This window comes from Trachypithecus francoisi, unplaced genomic scaffold, assembly GCF_009764315.1.
Source record: "Trachypithecus francoisi isolate TF-2019V2 unplaced genomic scaffold, Tfra_2.0 Lachesis_group4, whole genome shotgun sequence".
In the NCBI taxonomy this organism is placed as follows: domain Eukaryota; kingdom Metazoa; phylum Chordata; class Mammalia; order Primates; family Cercopithecidae; genus Trachypithecus; species Trachypithecus francoisi.
Window position 1 is genome coordinate 133,831,994 of NW_022681469.1, and position 20,623 is coordinate 133,852,616.

A 20,623-nucleotide genomic window follows, 5' to 3' on the forward strand; every position below is an offset into this window, starting at 1 on the left:
ACAGTTTTTAGAAGCAGGGTTTTTAGAAAGTCAGAAGAAGAGTCAAACAAGTGACTTGACAAATGTCCCAATCAGGTTTAAGATTTACAGTGCACTGTTTAGAAATAGGTAGATTTAGGGTTTTGATTGCTTGCTGGATTTTTTTCCAGTATACATTTTCTCAACACCTAAGCTTGATCCTTAGACAGCAAATGACTTATAGTTAGTTCCAGAAAAAAACAAAACTATAAAGTGAACTTAAAGTTGCATGCCGATAGCATATAGCACAGTGAAACACCCTGATTCACAATCCATGCCATTTTCTACATCCCAAAGAGGTCACCATATTGCAAAAGGACAGTTCTCCCAAATTACATTGCAAACTCCCAAATGGCTTCCTATTTCTCAGAAATATGTGGTAAATATGCCCATTATTCGCTGTGAGACTAGCACTAAAAAGCAGACAGCTATTTACATAAGATAGTTAATTAATTAATTCATACCTTTAGAAGCTTCTTTAAAGATACATATTATTCTCATAACAATCCTACAAATCAGGAATCATGGAAAGATGATGTTGATGCATGGTGACTATTCAACCCATTTAACAGCACCTTACACTGACGCCCGGGCGAAGAGTGGGAAGGAGCTAAATTAAAAAATAATAATAACAAAAAATAAAGCAAAACTCTGTCCTGACTGATGCATCTGGAGCACTCAATTCAGTATGGGCCCAGTGACCATGCAACCAGATTCTACAAAGCAGGTTTGTTTTCATGCAGTTTGCATAAAAATCTTTTTTACTTTCAGTTCATGCATCCCAGGCTTGATTTTGGAAACATCATCATTATATTTATGAGTCACTGCCAATTTTCAATGCCATATTAGCCTAAGTCCCCAGGCCAGTTAATTCCTCTATAAGTTGATCAAAGGGTCAGACTCAGGGTGGACCCTGGCCATCATTGCTATTATTTTCTGGCCTTGTCTTTAATATATCAGGCTCATGTAATCTGGAGCAAACTTCTATAAAAGATGCCACTTCCTCTGCCCTCCAAAGAAGCCCCAGATTGAGTTTCCCTAGAGCTGGTTAAAAGTGCTGGATCCACCTTGTGAGAGATCTGAGGATTTTACCTGAAGTTCCCATCAAGGTGGCCTTGAGATTCATCCTTAAAATGAACCCAACCTCCCCAGAGCCAGGAGAATAGATGACAGAAAGCCAGATTGACCTATCCCAGGACAGAATGTGAAATTCTGAGCTGAGGTAGCATTCCAGGGAGGACTCTGTTTATCACAGTAACCTCTTATTTCCCCTTTTCAAGCCAAAAAGTATATATTCCTTAAGGAAGGGAAACTATTCTCACAGTGAAATAACCTCAAGAGTTTAAGACAGAAACTTTGGGATTAAAAAAGGAGCATTAGTCTTTTGATGAATTCAAAACATCTTACAGACACCATCTAATGAATTATTCCAAAACGTGAAGACAAGTCCCACATGTAGTAATCAGGGTAAAGCTAATATTTATCTAGAAGTGGACTCCTTTTTTGAATGGGAAGATTTTTGTAGTCTCAGAACCCATGGAGCAAAACGATAACAATAACATTTTGCCATCTGAGTTTTATGGATAAGAACACTAATATAAAGAAGTCTGAGTGTTCACCTCCAGCAATCAACAAATTTTGCAGAGAGATGCTACTTTGTCCAATAGACCATCACCCTGTTTAAATTTCATAAGAATTTCTATTTTATCACGGATCTAAGTAGAACCAGGAGAAAATACAAGAGTGGAAACTGTCAGAGGAAGAAGAAGGAATTCAACTTCCTGGTGGAATAACTCTTTCTTGGGGGCCTCATGGAAGATACTGGGCTCAGTAGCCCAGGCTCCCATCCCTCTGAGCTTTAAAGTGAAAGTTTGATAATCCACACAACACCATCAATGCACACAGGCTAAAAGTCCATAGCTTCCTTTTCAACTCTGGTTATTGTCAGTGATCTCACAAAAAGCAGCCTGCACGATCACACACACAGATTCAGTTGATAGTCTCAAGGAACTAGTAAGGACATATAAACAATAGAGACAGCAGGGGAAGGGAAGAAAGATGAGAGGACACATTTACATAAAATGTCAGCCCAAGTCATAAACCTGCCCAATCCTGCGCCACTGTCTGGTTGCAACACAGGCCCTGGGACTGGAGTAGACCATGGAAACCCTTCCAGATTAAAGACCTGCGCCTCGCATACTGGTTAATTCAACTGAATTTAGCTGAGCTAGAGATGAGGCTAATAAAGGCAAAAATTTTACTTTCCCAGCCCACTGATTCCCAGATCTTGACCACTTGCCATATGTAGTGAAAGTGGGGTAAGGAAAGGGCCAGGGTGGGATGGCTGCTCCGGAGCCCCCGCTCAACAGACCTGTCTGGCCCATCAGTCCTATACAGGTAAGAGAGCAAGTTTTCTATGTAGTGAAGCTGAATAATGGTAAAGGATCAGTAGAGACAATGGCACACAGAGGGCACCACACCCAGACTTGGTCGAGCCAGGGCCACAAAGAAAGATTTCTTTCTGTAGTTGTCAGCAAATCCCCTGCATCAGAATCGCTTATGTTACTTGTTAAAAATGCACATCCCTGGACCCAAACCGGTGACTCTTATACCTGCCAAATTAAGAAAATCACAGTCCTAAAAGTGATATTGTTACATGGAATGTCTCCAGCTTTCCATTTTTTCAGTTTCAAACCTCCATGCTCACACCCTTGCAAGACTGCCAAACCCTTCTTCCCTCTCTCAGAGAGGCCAGATCCCTCTCTCACTGTACCATTCTGTACTCTCTTCTGTAAACCAGGGTTTCTCAGCTTTTTTTTTTTTTTTTTTTTTTTGAGACAGAGTCTCGCTGTCTCCCAGGTTGGAATGCAGTGACACGATCTCGGCTCACTGCAAGCTCTGCCTCCCCAGTTCACGCCATTCTCCTGCCTCAGCCTCCCGAATAGCAGGGACTACAGGCGCCCGCCACCATGCCAGGCTAATTTTTTGTATTTTTTAGTAGAGACGAGGTTTCACTGTGTTAGCCAGGATGGTCTTGATCTCCTGAACTCATGATCTGCCCACCTCGGCCTCCCAAAGTGCTGGGATTAGGGGCGTGAGCCACTGCGCCCAGCTCTCAGCTATTATTTTATTATCACCCCACTCCCCCTGCAAGGAGCATTTTTAGGTGTTTTGTTTTGTTTGTTTGTTTGTTAATCTTAATTGCCCTCCTTCCTCCCCACCCCACCCGTCCATAACATTTTAATACCACAGATATATTGCACATCTGCTCTATTGATGTACTATGGCCCTTTGGGGGACCACGCCATTGTACTAAGGCTTTTTCTGCCTCCCCCTCAGAACCAATATCAGCCTCATCCGGAATGCATGCTTTAAACGCAGGGTCACAAAACGGGCTGAGCAAGGAGCAGGTTGGAGGCTGGGTGGTGTGAACACGAGGAGGAGCTGAAGGAGCAGCCAGAATCAGCTGTAGCCCACTGGACATTACCAAGTGCAAATGTACATCCGGGGCAGTCAAATCTTCTAACATTTCAGAAGAATTTGGAAAATGAAGATTTTCCTTTAGAAATAAATGTTTACATGTTAGCAAGTAATTTTTTTAATGTAAACACTAGGAAAGCTGGATTTTATTTGCACGCTGCTCATGTGCAACTTTTGCTCTAGGGAATTTTTTCACAGGGAAAGGAAAAACGGGCTCGAGACGGTGACTGCCGAAGTGAGCTTCCGCAATCCTTAGCGAGCCCGGAAGCAGCTCCAGACTGATGTGCTCCTGGGGTTTGGGATCCAGAGCGCAGCCTCCACTAGGGACGACCCAAACCAATCTCATTAGCTGAGGATTGCCTGCCTTCTGGGAGTAGTTTTGGGAGAAAAAACAGGATTTCTATTCATCTTAACAGGCAAACCAGTTTTATAGTCACTGCCCACCCCTGCCCCGCCCATATTCATAGATTCTCATTGTGCTACACTGAAATATTCACTTCTAGCACGAACTGCTGCTTCACCCTACAAACCTTACAGGTCCTCACGGTGCCTTGCTCCTCCCTGCCTTGCTGCCTGTGTGCACGCTGTCACCGCTGACCAGACTATGTGACTCCTCCATTGTCTGAAAGCTGCCCACTGGGGAAGACCTAGATGAATCCTCCCTCCTCTCCTCTCTCCTGTGTCTGCACACCCGGTGTGGATGTCACACCATTAGTTCTCGATTATCCTCTGCCTGGTATTTTTCTCTAATTGTTTCTTACGCATTAGCATTGTGTGCCAGTCCCCTATAGACGGTAAACTCCATAGAGGCTGAACGGTTTCTGATATTGCCCCTCCCCCCACTCAGACTCCCAGAAGTTACTTTTCAAAAATGCTTAGACCGATTGCAGGAGTTGTACCACTTTTCAATCTTTCTACAACAAAATTATGAGTAATGACATTCTACAGGACTTTTGTTGTTGTTGTTTTAATGTGACGATTAAAAGACAAACTATACCTGTTTTGCTGATTCTGTTGCCAGAGTCCATTTTCCTTAGGCTGGAGAAGATCCCTCCCCAGTAATAAGAAAATCTGTACATGAAGCTCCAAGCTCCCCACAGATATTAACATCTTTATTTAAAAGTCCTTGAAAATGGGCGTTTGGCATGAAAATGTTCTGGTTTTGTGGGGTATTTTTTGTTTTGTGTCACGATAACTAGCGTTTCCATAGTTCTCAGCCCAGAAGAGTAATATAGTCTGCCACAGTCCTTGGACAAGTACTCAGATTTACTGAAATTGATAGGTTATTGTGCAGAAAAAGGGAGAGAAAAACTTTTCACATAAGTCGGAAGAATGAGGTGAAGAACAATAGAGTCAGCTTACAGGGAGAATGACTTCACTACAGGCAGGATTGAGTAGCACTTTGAAATCTTCCACCATCCCCAACCCATGCTGTCTCCAGCTTGGTGTATGCTTTCATTTATCCAGGGATCAGTAGCCAGGGGGGGAAAGTTTCATTCTCTAGCTGTTGTGTCATTTCCCTTGATAAGTCCTAAATTGACCGCGTTATCCAGCACCAAAGGAGCTTTCCTGTGGTAGGCATTTTTTATTACGTGCCCTTTCAGGGGACAAAGGCGTCTGTGTCAGTAAACTGCTATGGGGGGAAAAAGACAATATTATTCTCCCAGTTTCATAAGCATGCTCTTCTGAGGGACTAATGTGAACGTAAGAAATTAGGCAATATTATCATCTGTTAGCCTAGCTGTTAGCCTGGCTGCTTTGGCGATCAGGTGAAGGAAAAATACAAAATACTCTTTTCTTCAAGAGCAATTTTTAGCATTAAATATGCTAATTAAAACATTTCAAATGGAAACCTTTCCCTTTTCATATTTTTGCACAATATTTGAACATATTTATGGGCAAAATGGAGTCGCATCCCCATAGCAAGTGCCTCCCAGTGCTGGTTGCTATTTGTTAAGCCCTAAGGAACATGCTGGGGCATTGGGGAAGTGGCAGTGTGAACAAGCTGTGGCTTTGTCTGGGACAGAAACATCTCGAAGGATGATTTGTGGAGGTGTAATAAATTGAGGATGGAGTCTTGGGTGTCTCACCTGGGAGACAAAGAGAACCTTCTCTGAGGTTGGTTTCCTCACTGCTCTGCTGCTAAAGAGAGCCACTTTCTTATAAACCGTAATAAACGGATATTGCTCGGCTGCGTGTTGACGTATTGATCCTATTTTTAAAAACATCTCCACAGATCCTCAAACGGCAGCGGGTGAGGTGGATGGGGTTAATCTGGAGGAGATCCGAGAATTTGCCAAAGCTTTTAAAATCCGGCGCCTGTCCCTTGGCCTGACCCAGACTCAGGTGGGACAGGCTCTCAGTGCTACAGAGGGGCCCGCGTACAGCCAGTCAGCCATCTGCAGGTAACCCGCGCCTGCATGCTGTCACCTCTTCTGGCCGGCCTGGGCCTCATTTGTCCTCGCGGTTCAGCTTTTCTTCGTCGGGTGGGCAAAGCTGGAGGGGCAGAGAGTGGGAACAAAGTTTGGGGGCAGCTGTATGTTGGGATTGGTGATCTTGATGCAAACGATGCTGCTGAAGCAAATTTGGGGGTCCTGGCTTTATCACTCCTGTCAACTCACCAAGAACTTCCAAGGCGGTCTCATTGGAAATACACTACCCCGGGGTCAGGGGCCTTCCTCCTGGGCCCACGCTCCTATGCAGCTGAGAGCCACCAACTTTGTCCGTACATAGGTATCCGAGCAAAGGTTGTAAAGCTGCCATTCCTAATTTGTGTTAACGCCTTCGCTATGTCTGCCCAGAGATGGCTATCAGGATTTTCCAAGAAAACACACATTTAAAAAAAGAAAATTAACTATCTCGTGACCTTGAAGGTTTTAACTTGCCTTCCCAGAAAGAGCTTTAAAAGCATGTTTATAAGAAATAAAAATAAAATAAAAGAAGAAGCGGCTGCTTTAAATGGCTCAGAAAAGGGTAGTGAGAATCTGGCCTAACCTTGCTCATTTCCCCCAAATTAAGTAAATGAATAACAGAATCCGGCCTTGGTTGTGTTCAAGTTGATCCGGGTTAAGTGGTCAGAAGCAGGCCCCGTGCATGCATGTGTGTGTTGCACTAATCCCATGTTTATGCATGAGGTAACAAAGGCACTTCGGTAAGAGCTTTTTCCTCTTGGGCAATACCTTATGAGTCCTCCTCCATCAGGAAAAGCCAAGAAACCAACTCTAAACTCATTTAAGTGGATTTTGTTCTTGGTGATCCATGAAATGCTGTCTTTTTATCTGCTCTTTATACTTTTAATGTATTCCCCAAAGGACGGAAGTGTACTTTTCCTGCAGTTTAAGACTAAGGTTATAAATAACATCAGTATGGGGTAGTAGCTTGCAGCTCACATTTTGCTCAATGATTTTCCATAAAACCCATTGATTGTTGTTAAATACAAAAAGCACCATAGGATCCTCTCACTTCTATGGCCTCCCCTACTGTTTTTTCTTATAAGATACCTCCCTGTAGAAAATAACCTTTATTCAGTCTATACAAGGATACTACTGCTGGGAAATTTGTTTCAAGGCTTGTATATGTTATTCCAAACAACATGTACAGAAGCATCAACACTAACAAGCAGCATCCATGATATGAATACCATTGCTCCCTGTTGGGAAACATTAATTTTGTTTCATCTTGACAGCCTTGGGATAAAAGCAGCCACAGGTTTTTTAGTTGTTGCCAATTTTCTATTGGTGCTAAATTCCTGTTTAGCTTATTTTTAGTCCTAAAACGTGATTTCCTTTTATTGATATAAGTGCTAGCTAATGTTTAACTCATGCACTTAGCACTTCTTGGGCATTCCCAATCAAGTATGTTGATTTCTAAAGTCTACCCCAGAGAGAGGTCAAAAAAGCTGTGGCTGAAATGTGGAGACTTTGGGAATTCCTAGTATAACACAACGTGTCTGATGCCTTGACTTTTGGGCCTTTCTCTAGCTTCCAGTACTTCAGTGAGATCGTTTTAGGAGCTATCTACCAAGAAAAGAAAGAAAGACCGAGATCTTATATTGGAACAGTTTAAGTGAATTCAAAGGGTGCTGAGGAACCTGCTTTGGAGCCTGCACACTCAGGCATCGCTTGTCCCTCATTAGCTGCGGTGACTCCTAGGAGCTGCTTTAAATCCCTCCTTATCAGAGGCACAGAGAAAAAAGCATTACCAATACACTGATCAGCCCTATCACAACCTCTGTCCCCTGGTGCCTTGACACTGTAAAGCCTGTTGTCACGCAATCAAATATTTAAGCTTTGGGGATTTTATGGCAAACGATGGCAAAATGTGGTATGTGGCAAATTAGCACAACAATGAGAGCTTTTGAGGAGCTTGCCGTAAAGGACAAGTTCATTAAATAACATTAAATGATCAGTTCACTCTGTATTGAAAGCAAATGTACTCTTTCCCTCCTTGACCAGTACTGGAAGCTGGGTTTTTCAAAAATAAACAAATAACCCTTGAGTTCTATGTGGAAGGGAATGCTATGGAAATTGCATTAAAATTTGATTCTGTTTGTGCTGCTTATCATATTATAAGAGATCTAAAATATGCCGCCAAAAATAAGATTGTGGCACATAAAGAAAGCCTATCCTTTTCTGCACTTTTGCAAGCATCCTTACAAAACATATTCTGAGTAACACAGGCTCAGTTTAGCTCTATGAGAACAGACCATTGTAATAAGATGCACTCTGTAGTCAGAAGTTTTTCAACAGCATGGGACACTGTAAAAGGGAGAGGAGAATTCTGTGTATCCAAAGCTGTCATAATAGAGAGTTGTGAATTTGGATTTAGAATAAACAAACAAATGAATTAAAGAATTCCTACTTTTTTTGTACCTCATTGAGAATAAGTGTGAGTTTGGTACCAGGGCGACTTCTTAAAACACTCTATATAATTTTGTCCAAGACACTTCATATTTTTTAAAGTCAATGTAGCAAAGAATTGCTGATGGCAGTTGATACATAGAAGACCTCATTTACAGAAAATGATATCATCCAAGTACAGTTTGCAGATATCACACATTAAACACAGCTTGGTGCCCTGATGCAAAAGTACACCATTACGCCGGATGGTGTTTGGAAGGCAGGAGGTGGCCTTAGCACACCCAGAGGTGGGATGTTTTATAGTAATTACAATGTGTCCAGCTGTTTGAGCCAGAACAGGAAAGTAGCAATGGGTTATGTTTTACCTGGAAAAGGGGCATGTTGTTAACTTACATATGGTGAAAATTGTTTGTTCCCAGAGAGAGAAAAAGAGAGAGAAGTCAAAATGAGACACAAAAGAGAGATAAAAAGAGAGCCATAAAAAAGTCCCAGTGGCCATCAGTGACTATGATAATAGCAATAACATTTTTATAACCAAGTCAGTGGAGGAAATTTAAAGAAAACCAAATGTAAAACATGTAGAGAATCATTTTAAATGAAAGAATGTGACAACTGTCATCTTTGATGTCACTTCCTAGTGTTAATTTTTGCCTTCAGGAGTCTGAGGACTGGAGAAATGGAGCTGGTACTGTTGAAATAAAAGCTTAGATCTCAGAGTTTATAGGGAAAAGGCCTGTAGTTGTTTGCGTGCCTGTTATGATAGCTCATGCATCCTGCTGTCTCTGCTTCTCCTCACCCCTGTCTGTGCGCCTGTGTGGTTTGCATGGTCTGGCATGGAGCACGCTGGGAGGGTGGGCGCTGGCTTGGGCAGGGCTGGCTACCTTGCAGCTGGCTATTAACCTGCAGTGAATTCGCCCTGCCAGGCAGTCAGGCAGGCAGGCAGGAGGCCCACCCTGGCAGAGGACTCAGTGTAAGACTGTTCTTTCTCAATTTTCCCCCCCAGACACACCATCCTGAGAAGCCACTTTTTCCTACCACAGGAAGCCCAAGAGAACACTATAGCTAGCAGTCTGACAGCCAAACTGAACCCTGGCCTTTTGTATCCTGCCAGGTTTGAAAAGCTGGACATCACCCCTAAAAGTGCCCAGAAGATCAAGCCGGTGCTTGAGCGGTGGATGGCTGAGGCTGAGGCCCGCCATCGAGCAGGTGTGCAGAACCTGACCGAGTTTATCGGGAGTGAACCATCCAAAAAGCGCAAGCGGCGCACCTCCTTCACACCCCAGGCCCTTGAGATCCTCAATGCCCACTTTGAGAAGAACACACACCCCTCTGGGCAGGAAATGACCGAAATTGCTGAGAAGCTGAACTATGACCGAGAGGTAGTTAGAGTTTGGTTCTGCAATAAGAGGCAAGCACTGAAGAACACAATTAAACGCTTAAAACAGCACGAGCCAGCCACGGCAGTCCCTTTGGAGCCCTTAACAGACTCTCTGGAAGAAAACTCCTAAAGAGATGCCCACCCATAATCAGAAGCAAAATTCACAGAAACTAAACTCCACGCTTGGGACTCCACAACAATAACAATGACTTTTAATTTAATTTAAAAATAGCCCCAGCCATCATCACCCTTGTAAGTAAAAGACTAAGAAAACTACCAAGTGGACAGAATGGTTTCTACATGTCTGTTGGTTTTCCAAATAGGAAACAAGAAATTTTTTTGAAAATTTTTAAACAAGGAATACACCACATGGAAGGTGTATATGGTAGGATAATTCCCTTCCCCCACCCGTCTCCCCCAAACCCAGTTTTTTAATGGACTTAAAGCAAACCAAATAACCACGTACTTTTTTCTGTATATTATGAAAATGTGAACACATTTTAAGGAAAAAGAAAAAAAAAAAACCTAAACCAAAAACCAACAATGAAGAAACAAAAACTTTGATCTGTTCAAAGCGAATACAAGCCTGCCACCTGGAGGAAGGACTGCACCCCTTCAGGTACTAAGTGCTGATTCACTACGAAACCTATTAACCAAAGTCAGAAACATGGCATTGCAACGCGATCGTTCGTCTACGCTTCTCCGCGCGTCAAGTTGTGTTACAAATTTTTACATTTGTACTAACAGAACAATAGGAAACCTGATTTCTCCCATCTTTCCCATCTATTGTCTCCACCCACGGGGTGGGTGCCATTGTTGAAGCCATTCTGTGAGGCTCACTATTGGGTTTTTCTTGGGTGGGGGGTGGGGAGGGTGGTCTTTTTTCTTTTTCTTTCTTTTTGACGGGAGGGCATCCTGGATCGTGTGCCAAAGCATTTGTTGCTTTTTTCTCACTATGACTTGTGGGTTTGAGAAAAGAAAATGGAGCTCACATTTCTCTCTTTTCCTCCATTTCTCCATCTCCCTCGCGCGTGGCTCCCGGTCTGCTGGAAAGCCACAGAAGTGGGGAGGAACGGTGTCTTTTCCACTCAGATCCTAGTGAAATGCAGGAGAGACTCCAAAATAACTAGGGCTTTGCTCGATGAACTGTCAACACTGGCATAAGCTGTCATTGTGCTCACTGTCCACACCAGAGCTTGGGATTTTTCTCAGTCTGTTGGCCACGTACATGGAGAGCTGACCAAAACTAATTTTGTAATATAAACATAAGCTGCACATTTGGTTCAATACTTACATCTATGTTATGCTTCTGTGCAAAGCAATTTCTCTCAGAAGTCTGATAGCCAAAGAAATGTCTCAAGATTTCAGTCAAATACACACATGGCATGCACACACCCATAAACACACACACAAAGAAACAGGCTAAAAAGAAAGTGATAGCAACTGGATCATTAAAGGCCATCGTGTATCCTGTTAATCTCATCTTTTCTGCTACTTCTTTCATTCCAATATTGATGGCAGACTTTTTTCAGGGGGGAATAATTATTCTTCGGGATATATAAATGGAGCAGAAAGGTGGCGGGCAAATTTAAACAACTGGAATTGGGGGCTAGGTTCTTCAGGGGAAAGGAAGTTTGAAGAAATTTCCACCAAAAGAAAAAATATAGAAGGGGCTTATCTAACACATCAGAACACCCTTCAGTATGAGAACTAGAGGATTATTTCCTTTAAAAAAATAACTTAGAAGAGCTGTGGGCTGCAATAACCTAATAAGCAAGAAGAGCATGTTAGGATGTGAGGATGGCTGTGCAGGTGAGCACTTGGCACCTGCCTCTGGTGTTTTCACCCAGGTACAGGCAGACGGTGTTCCATGAAAGGAGCAGGCAAAAGAGAGCCGTCAATTTGCTTGCTGTTGAAATGTAAATATTCACGCATAATTTATAATCATGCTAATGTATTATCTAGAAGTAAGTTGTGAAAGAAAAAAGAGAAACCCAATCTCAAGTTGCCCAACTGAGTAGAAATGCCATCTCCTTCCCCTAATACACTCCCTCCCCCCAGGGGGGTTGAGTTTCTTCTGTTGGCTCCTTTGCTGGTTGTGTAAATGCTACAGTATAATTGTCCCCTCCGATGATTCATGCAGCAATCAAGAGACTACCAGCAAAGAAACTCTAAAAGGAATCCTGGAAGCGGAACAAGTCACTCGTAAAGGTGTTTCCATTTTATCAGTCAATGCTAACTGGACCACAGCTAACTTGATCTTCAATGCCAACATCACAGAGTCCCTTTCGCCACCTCAAAAACTGCACAAATATGGACAACCCAGAAACCCAAAACTTTATTGATTAAAACAGATTTTGGATTCTCCTAGGACCTGCTCCAAATTCCATCAAGAAAAGCTCCCTGCGAAGAGAAGTTCACAAGATAACATATGACGGATGCTAAATATTTAAATATATGCCGGCAGCGGTTACATAAGGCCTGCTCAGTTCTGAGATCTATAATTGGGAGGGTCTAACTAGGACAGGGAAAATATAAAATAAAAGTAATCTTCCAGAGTGGAAAAAAAAGAAATATATTCATCCCACAGTCGTAACACCATTCATGTGCAGTGATTTTTTTATAGTTTTATAATTTTGTATTGTTTTATAAATTATTTATAAGGTGTTGTAATGCTTCTTATATTAATTTTTTACAGATAAATTTTTTGCTACAAGGCATAAAAAGGTGCCTGAACAGATTCTTAGGAATATAAATTATACTGTGTAACTCATAAGTCTTTGGGACCACCTCTAATGCTTGATTTTATGATGACATTTCTCATGTCTACTTGTAAACAACTTCATATGCCAATAGCGTTTAAGTGTCTTTTATGTTTCCATGAACTGAAGGTTAAGGTTTGCCACCCACAAAAAATAAAAGTCACTTTGGGCATATGTGATTGTATTTCAAGCTTCAGTATTTTTCTCACATAATTTTTAATTATTGTCATCTGCATTTTCTTCATTACTTCATGAAAAAAATGACAGTGGATATTACATTTTACACTTGTTTATAGATTTTCTTCCTTTTTCAACCAAGAAAATATTTTGAACAGTTGAAACTTTTCATTGCATTTGCAAGGTTTTGGCTTTTTTATGTTGTCATCACACAGATGCACACACACATACACACACAACACAAAAGAGAGAACAAAAAAGCAAAAGGAGCTAGAAAAAACAAAACAAAACAAGTAGAGGCGTATCAAAGAACTCAAGCTATAACCAAAAAGAAATCGTAAATTGCCTTTGCTCGTTTCTCTACGCTGGACCAAAGCTCAATATTTGTAGGTATATGCACATTGTATAGATATGGCTAAATGTTGCTGACAATCTCGCAATACTAAACTGTTCCTATTTAAAAAAAAAAAAAGAAATACAAACTGTTCATCAATGTTTTACCTCAGCACTCTACTTGTACCCAGTTAATGACCAAGCTTAAAAGAAATGGAGATAAAGGAAATTGATTTTCATTTCAATGTTTGACTGTAAAATCTGTTTGGATAACATTTTGTAATGAGCCTTTTGTCATGTGATTTGCTTGTCTTCAACTTGAAATTATGTGAGGCACATTTGTTTATTTGTTGTTAAGAAAGTGATTTTTTTTTTGTCCTATGTGCTGTGATCTAGACTGGTCACCGGGGTCACTTATGAGCCACCACAAAGAGATCTGCTTCTCTGTGCCCGGAGCAGGCAGCAGGAGGGAGGGCAGGAAACAGGACTGGGTTTCTTTGGAAAAATCATCATGATGAGACGTTGACATGATAGACTTGTGACCAAGAAGCCAAACTGAATATTTAAAAGCTCCTTACTTGCTCTGACATTGAAACCAAAGCTGATTTTATCTGCACAGGTTGCTTAATGTTTAAAAAAAAAAAAAAAAAACTGTACTTAATCTAGAGCAATATCTGTATGGTCAGTAAAGCTGCACTTTGTGTATTTCTTAACAGCTTCAGATCTGTCACTTTTAATTTGTACCATAAAAAATAAATAATTGTTTGACATGAGCTTCTAGGCTAAGTGTGTCTCACACTCAGATATGTCATTTAAGTTGTCAGCATTTTAAAAAGTGTATGTTACAACCCCAAATGTTAAGGAAAGGAAGGGGTTCAAGACAGACTGGTTAATATGATTATTTTAACTTTTCAAATGACATATTGTATTCATTGGGACTCTTTTGGTTGCGAGTTATAGGAATCTAACTCAAACTTGCCTACACATAAACATACTGTGTTGTTTGACTTAATGGGAAGTCCCGTTGTAGACCTGAAGCACAGCTGGATTCAGTGGTTTCAAAGATGTCATCAGCCTGTGCTGCTTGGTTTCCTTCTCAGATGGATTCTCTAACCATCGACTCTAGGACTGTGAGTCATGCACCCTTCTCTAAACTAAGCACTGGTGCTGGGGGGTGGTGCACATAAATTCATGGTCACAGGCTCATTCCTGTCTGTGGGGGGAGGGTGGGGCCTCACTCTGACGACCCTGTGGGACCACAAGGATTGAAAGAGGAGGCCACATAAGAACTGGAAGACAAAAAAAAAGAGCTATGGTAATGAGCAGATAAAACCCAGAGCCACCACATTCTACAACTAACACCCAGCTGTGTGTCAGGTCGTAGAGAGTTCCGTTGGTGAATAGTGATCTGCTAGTCTTAAGTAATGTCTGTAATGGCATGTTCTGGAAAATCTGGACATTTGGCATATGTTCCCGCCTGAAGTTTAGTGTGAGTAGGAGGGGAGAGTGAATGTTGTTATATAAATCACTAATTCAAAAGATAGGATCATCTTGCTAAAAGTACCAGTAAAAAGAAAATTTTAGAATCATAATTGTCATACTTTCAGTGACCTTTAGCAAACATTGTTTATGCCACATGAAAATCTGTGTATCAACTACATATTGTGATTGATAAGAAGTGCTTTGGAGTTAGCAACAAAACCAAAAATTTGAGTAACCATACATTATAAATGAGCCACGAAGGGGCCAGGAAGATCCAAGCCTGACTTTAAAAGGGGCGGAAAAAAATGCTGATACTTCTGCCTTGATGGGTGGGGAAAAGACAAAAAATAAAGTCATTTTCAATGGCTTTCCTTCCGTATTTAATATTCTACAAATATTATGAGCAAAGGTCCTGCCTATGATTATGCCTATTATTATGAAGTATGTTTGACCTAGGAAACTCTAAAACATCTTCTTTAAAAAGGACAGCCATCCTTTACATTTAATCATTCCATATTCCACAAATATCTGCTGAGCATTTCGCATGTGTCAGAAAATCCTGTGTGCTGAGGACTCAGAAATAAACAAAAAGAATCTTTGCCTTCAAGAAACTCATATTCATTGTGCAAAAACCAGTGATATTTCTCCAGAAAGTGAAATAATTCCATGTTTCTTATACTATAATATTTCAAAAATAAATTTCAAAACTAAAATGATGGAAAGCAATTCTGAGGCAGACTTCAAAACTGAAAATGAATGGGTAGGAACAGCCTAGGCTTAGAATACAACCACAAGTATCAGTTTTAAATGATTCCAAAAGCTGTTCCAATAACAATTGTCTACTAAACCAACCATATGCATACAATATATTCAGTGGCAAGTGTAGCAGGACAATGGTTGATGAGTTTAATAAAGAATCTATGCTTGGAAAGAGTTCAGACGCAACATATAGATAAAACCAACTCCTAACAAAGACAAGTCCGAGCTCCTCATCCATTGTTCTGTACCTCAAAAGGAGTCCAATCAAACACACCCATTTGTCTTACCTACCAGGCACTGAGGAAAGCCATGGTCAAGGGAAGAAGATGACACCTAAGGAGATCTTCAGTGCATTGCATGAAAACCTTTCTAAAACATATGAAATATTTCCGTTTTCTTAAAGCAATTATGAACATCACTTATCCTCTTCAGGGCCTTTCTCCTATTTGCTTTATCCTTGTTAATGGCTCCATCCATCAGTCACCCAAAGCAGAAGTCTAGAAGTCATCCCAACCCCTTTATACACACACACACAAACACAACACACACACACACACACCCCCTAAGTCACTATTAGTTCTGGCAGTTCTGCCTCATGAATGCCTTTTGAGTCTCTGCTGGTCACCATCACCCACCTCCACTACTTAGTTCAGACCCACCTGCCTCTCACCTGGATCACCGTGATATGCTCCTCCTAGCCTCTACACCCATCATATGTTTGCCACCAGAGTAGTCAGAAAGCCAGTATAAATATATTTCTCTTTTGTTTAAAACCTTTCCAACATTACCTTCAGAAAGAGAAACAGACTCCAGCACAGAACACAATACCTTTTATGACCTGGTCCTTGCCTACTTCTTTAGCCTGATCTCTCATCAATTCCCAGTTCATTGGGTTATGTCCTTGCCACACCAAATTTTCTAAAATTTCTCCAATGCCCAAATTACTTTTGATGCAATACCCTCTGCTTGGAATGTCCATCCACAGTACTGTTAACCTATCTAATTTCTACTCATTCTTTAAGGCTCAATTATGTGCCATTCCCCCAAATAGTTATGTGCCAGGCATTGTGCTTCCTTCATCAGAACATTTATCAAGTTTGCATGTTTATTAGCCACCTCTGAAATGTTAAAAAAAAAAAAAAAAATCACAGCTGTTGATCTCTGAGTGGCCTGTGGACTTGGCTTACAGGTAAGTGTAGTTGGCAATAAGTTCTTTTAACTAGTTGTCATTTGCATGTGACATCTTCCTTGTCTAATAAGAGTAACAGTCATATTTGTATCGTTTTCAAAGCTCTCCCATATACATTATTTTAGTCGCTCCTAACATAAACCCAAAAAAGTGTGATGATTCCTGTTTTATACATGAGAACGAAGAATCATAAAAGTTAATAGTCTTCACCAAGATCCCAGAGTTGGTAGATACAGCTGGTTCTTCAATACACTAGGAACTAGAATATTCACCAAGGTGAGTACACATTGAAACACAGTAAACTCTGATACTGCCATGTCTTTGAACTGTCAATGAAAACTACAGTATCTGATACACGGTAGCAGTTCAGGAAAGGCTTACTGCTGTGGATAATTACCAGTTATCTAATTAGCAAGTCCACTATGATTTAGGTGAACTTAGTCTGAATGCTTACTGCTTGGCAGAAACAGTAAAGGACACATAAACGGAAATTAGAAATGCCTATATACACTGTATCCTTTTATTATCACTGAGATTTAGGGTCTCCAGATAAGAAAACAAAGAGTTCCAATGATTCCAAAGGCAAATGAGTTAAAACCAATTGAAAGTGAAAGAGAAAATCAGTGGGTCCTAGTCACTAATCCCACTAGCAAGTAAAGACCATGCAATGAATGTGGAAATAGGAAGCTGGCCTGGGACCCGGGCTGGAAGGTCCATTCCAGAACTTACTTTGATACTCCCATGTCACTTTAAAGAGTTTTAGTTGGCTGGGAGTGGTGGCTCATGTCTGTAATCCCAACACTTTGGTAGACCAAGGCAGGTGGATCACCTGAGGTCAGGAGTTCGAGACCAGCCTAGCCAACACAGCGAAACCCTGTCTTTACTAAAAATACAAAAATTAGCCAGGCATGGTGGCGGGCTCCCATAATCCCAGCTACTTGGGAGGCTGAGGCAGGGGAGTCACTTGAACCCCAGGAGGTAGGGGTTGCAGTGAGCCAAGATTGCGCCACTGCACTCCAGCCTGGGCGACCGAGCAAGACTCTGTCTAAAAAAAAAAAAAAAAAAAGAGTTTTAGTTGCGCTCCTGACCATTTACCAGACCTGAGATTGTCATTGGGAAGAAATCACACTCTTCCCATTGCCTTATCTATATCACTGAAGTCTGGGATCTATGTAAAAGTATCTGTATGAGGTAATGGGCTTTGTTACTGAGATCACTGGGGCATCACCTCTGAAAGAGGTGACGTTTCCAGGGTGTTTGACTATTTGCACATATGCAATGATAGGAAGGCCAATATAACCAAAAAGATCCAGAACTGAAGTAGTTCCAAACACTGAACTTCAGTCAAAGAGCAAGAAACTCATGTGCAATAACACTCATGGTTAACTATAATATTGAAGCCCTTTGCAGATATTAAGATGCTGGACAAAAGAAGCAGAAAAGAGACTGGCATTTCTTGGATACCTACCATATGTAGGTATTACTGTCCTCATTTTCAAATTCTGCACTATTATCTGAGATTTGAGCCCTGCTTAGATATACTTATGCTACTAATAAATGTTCTCATAAAGGAAGATTCACTAAGACTTACTTACGTTTAGACTGACTAAACTCCTGAACTAATGCATCATTGAAGTGGATCACTGGACCTCAGACAATGGACTTTTGATCCATGGATCTGGTCACCACTTGGGCCACATCTGTGACTACGGATGAAGGAAAAGAGATCATTTGGGGAACAGTTTTGCTTCTTTTACCTTCCAGTTTTTGTTATTGTTGAAATCTTTTATTGCATAAGTAATCTATTTTTATTGTAGAAAAATCAGAATATACAAAGAAACAAGATCTTTTCATTATAGATTATTATAGTTCAGCTGTTTTTCTTTATATTGCTCTATTTTAACATTCATGGGCTGCTTTAATTGTTTGTCTTGAACTTCAGAGACAGAGGGTAAATTAGAAAACCAAAAATAGAACTGACATATCATGAAATCCCATTTCTGTGAAATGCCACAGCTGTTTGGGTTGCCAAAACTCAGCCCTTATTTACCCAGAATCTTAACTTGACCCACCATGCAGCTAATCCCGGAGGAAAACACAACAGCCCCCTGTTGTCTGTGGGGGAGACATGAGACCCGAGATCATTTCCACACAGGCTTTGCTAACCAATCAAAAGGTATGAGTGAAGAAAAGTGGATTTCAGTCATGGAAATATGCATCCCTGGGTATTGGCAGGCTCATACTGGCTGGCTTCATGATCTCTTACTTAAAGTGAGTCCCTCCACTTTACATTCAAAGAATGGTTTTATCTTCATGTAAGTCCAAACCATATCAAAGCCTTCAGCAGCCAATACCATGCACACATTAAGCATTGTACACATGTCCTTACGGGGAGCCAGTCTGTGATATAAAGGCTTGGGGAAATAACTTGAACCCATCAAAATCATTCTCTGCCATCCAATTTGATAAAACACACCCTGACATACACACACATTGAATATTTTTATTGCTTCTTTCCAACAGCACAAGCTTCACTCTTACTTTTTAACACGCTCCTACTGTCTCCTGAATGTTCAAATTCTTACTTTTGGGTTTTTTGCTACTTTGAATAGAGGGGAAGAGTCCACACAGGCGCCTGGTTCTGTTCCTGGGAGATTGCAATGCAATCAGTCTTTGAAAAATATAATGGGTGCTCAAGCACTTGCATGTGTCTATTCTTTATTTCTGCTTCTAGAACCATCAGACTCCCCCGGAGGAACAAAAATGAGAAAAATTAATGTATCTGCAGTCTCCCAAGAGTGTAAGAAGCTGTTTCTCCATTTTTTCTCTTCAGAGGAAGTATTCAACTCTGAAGGGGTCCATTTAAACTTCCTGAAGAGAGCAAAATACTTGAGGACACATCAGTGCCAACTGCCCGTGCCTTGGCAAAACAACTGCCCCATCCCTTATTCTCCTCCTCCAAACCCTTTATTTTCTGCTTCTCTCCTTTAAACTTACTTTGCCCTTATTTTCCCCAAAACTGGAAGTTAGCCAGACGAGACAATTCAACATTTTGTGCATGCACCCCCTCAACTTCCTCAGCCAGAAAACTCTACTTACATTTTGTGTTCTCTTGGCCTGTTTCTCCTCCCTTTCCTGACCTCTGAACTCTGATCAGCCTCCAAGATCCAGATGAAAAGCCTAAGACCTGAAAGCATAACAGTGAAACTGACTATTTAGAGTTGAAGTCAGGATGAAGATCTATTGCAGGGGTCGGCAAATAGTAAATATTTCAGACTCTGAGGACAATACTCTGCTGTTGTGGCACAAGAACAGCCATAGGCAGCATGTAAACAAATGGTAGTAGCTGTGTTCCAATAAAACTTTATTAACAAAAACTGGCAGTTGACTGAATTTGGCCCAGAGACTGTAGTTTACAGATCCCTGCTCTATTGGGCTAAGCTGGTTTGGGCCCACCTCCTAGCCGTCCATAGTGACGCTGTTAAGGCTCCACCCAAAACCCCTAGGATTCTTTCACCCCATTTCTGTGTACCCTGCCACCTGCTTCAAAAAGGTTTGGCCCCCAAATTTTGTACCTTCTGGAGGACTTTCTCCAGCTACTAAGTCATTTTTGTCTGCAAAAGCACAGAGCCCCAGGTGCCTGGAAGTTAATGTTCCCAAATTCCTACCCGCAGAGCTGAGAGGATGACGTCCCCAGCCCCCACAGCTCCTGGCCTGGGTACTTCCAAGGCTCATGCATACTCCAGATGGAGGGACCAGGCTGCAGTCGCCCACCCTGGAAAATGACCTGGAATCACTCCCTCACTTATGTTGCATCTCCACTCCCTTCCCAGGTTTTCCCAAAGTTCTTTCTTAATAAATCACTTACACCCAAATCCTTGTCTTTGGGGAAGCTGAACCCAGGCACCATCTCAAAATGTTCTAAAAACCTATTTCTTGCCTCCCTGAAGTGTTTGCAGATCCTGGAACAGATGCTCAGACACACCCCTAGATTTTTCCGGGGCCCAGGAGCCCTGTGGGAAAGACCTCAAACCTGGCCCTCAACTGAGGTTCAAATACTTGCAGAAGATTGAAATTAGAGTTCCCCACAGGGACAGAGATTAGAGGGACAGGGGCTTTTGAGGGAAGATGGCTCTGAGTAGGGGGAGCAGCACAGCCCTGAGCAGCCATGACAGGGAGATCCTGT

At 41.5% G+C, this 20,623-nt stretch overlaps 1 protein-coding gene across 3 annotated transcripts in view; it reads left to right on the plus strand.

Moving 5' to 3' along the window:
* The window catches only part of POU6F2 (POU class 6 homeobox 2), a 507,860-nt gene extending 494,714 nt beyond the window's left edge, over nucleotides 1-13,146 (plus strand). For 2 of the 3 annotated variants that reach the window (XM_033193710.1, XM_033193709.1), the window contains 2 exons: nucleotides 5,735-5,903; nucleotides 9,361-13,146. In XM_033193710.1, coding sequence (XP_033049601.1) covers nucleotides 5,735-5,903; nucleotides 9,361-9,865 — 674 coding nt within the window. In that variant the 3' untranslated portion in view covers nucleotides 9,866-13,146. The remainder of the gene's footprint in view (nucleotides 1-5,734; nucleotides 5,904-9,360) is intronic. The other variant, XM_033193712.1, reaches the window with a different exon arrangement.
* The last annotated feature ends 7,477 nt before the right edge of the window (nucleotides 13,147-20,623 follow it).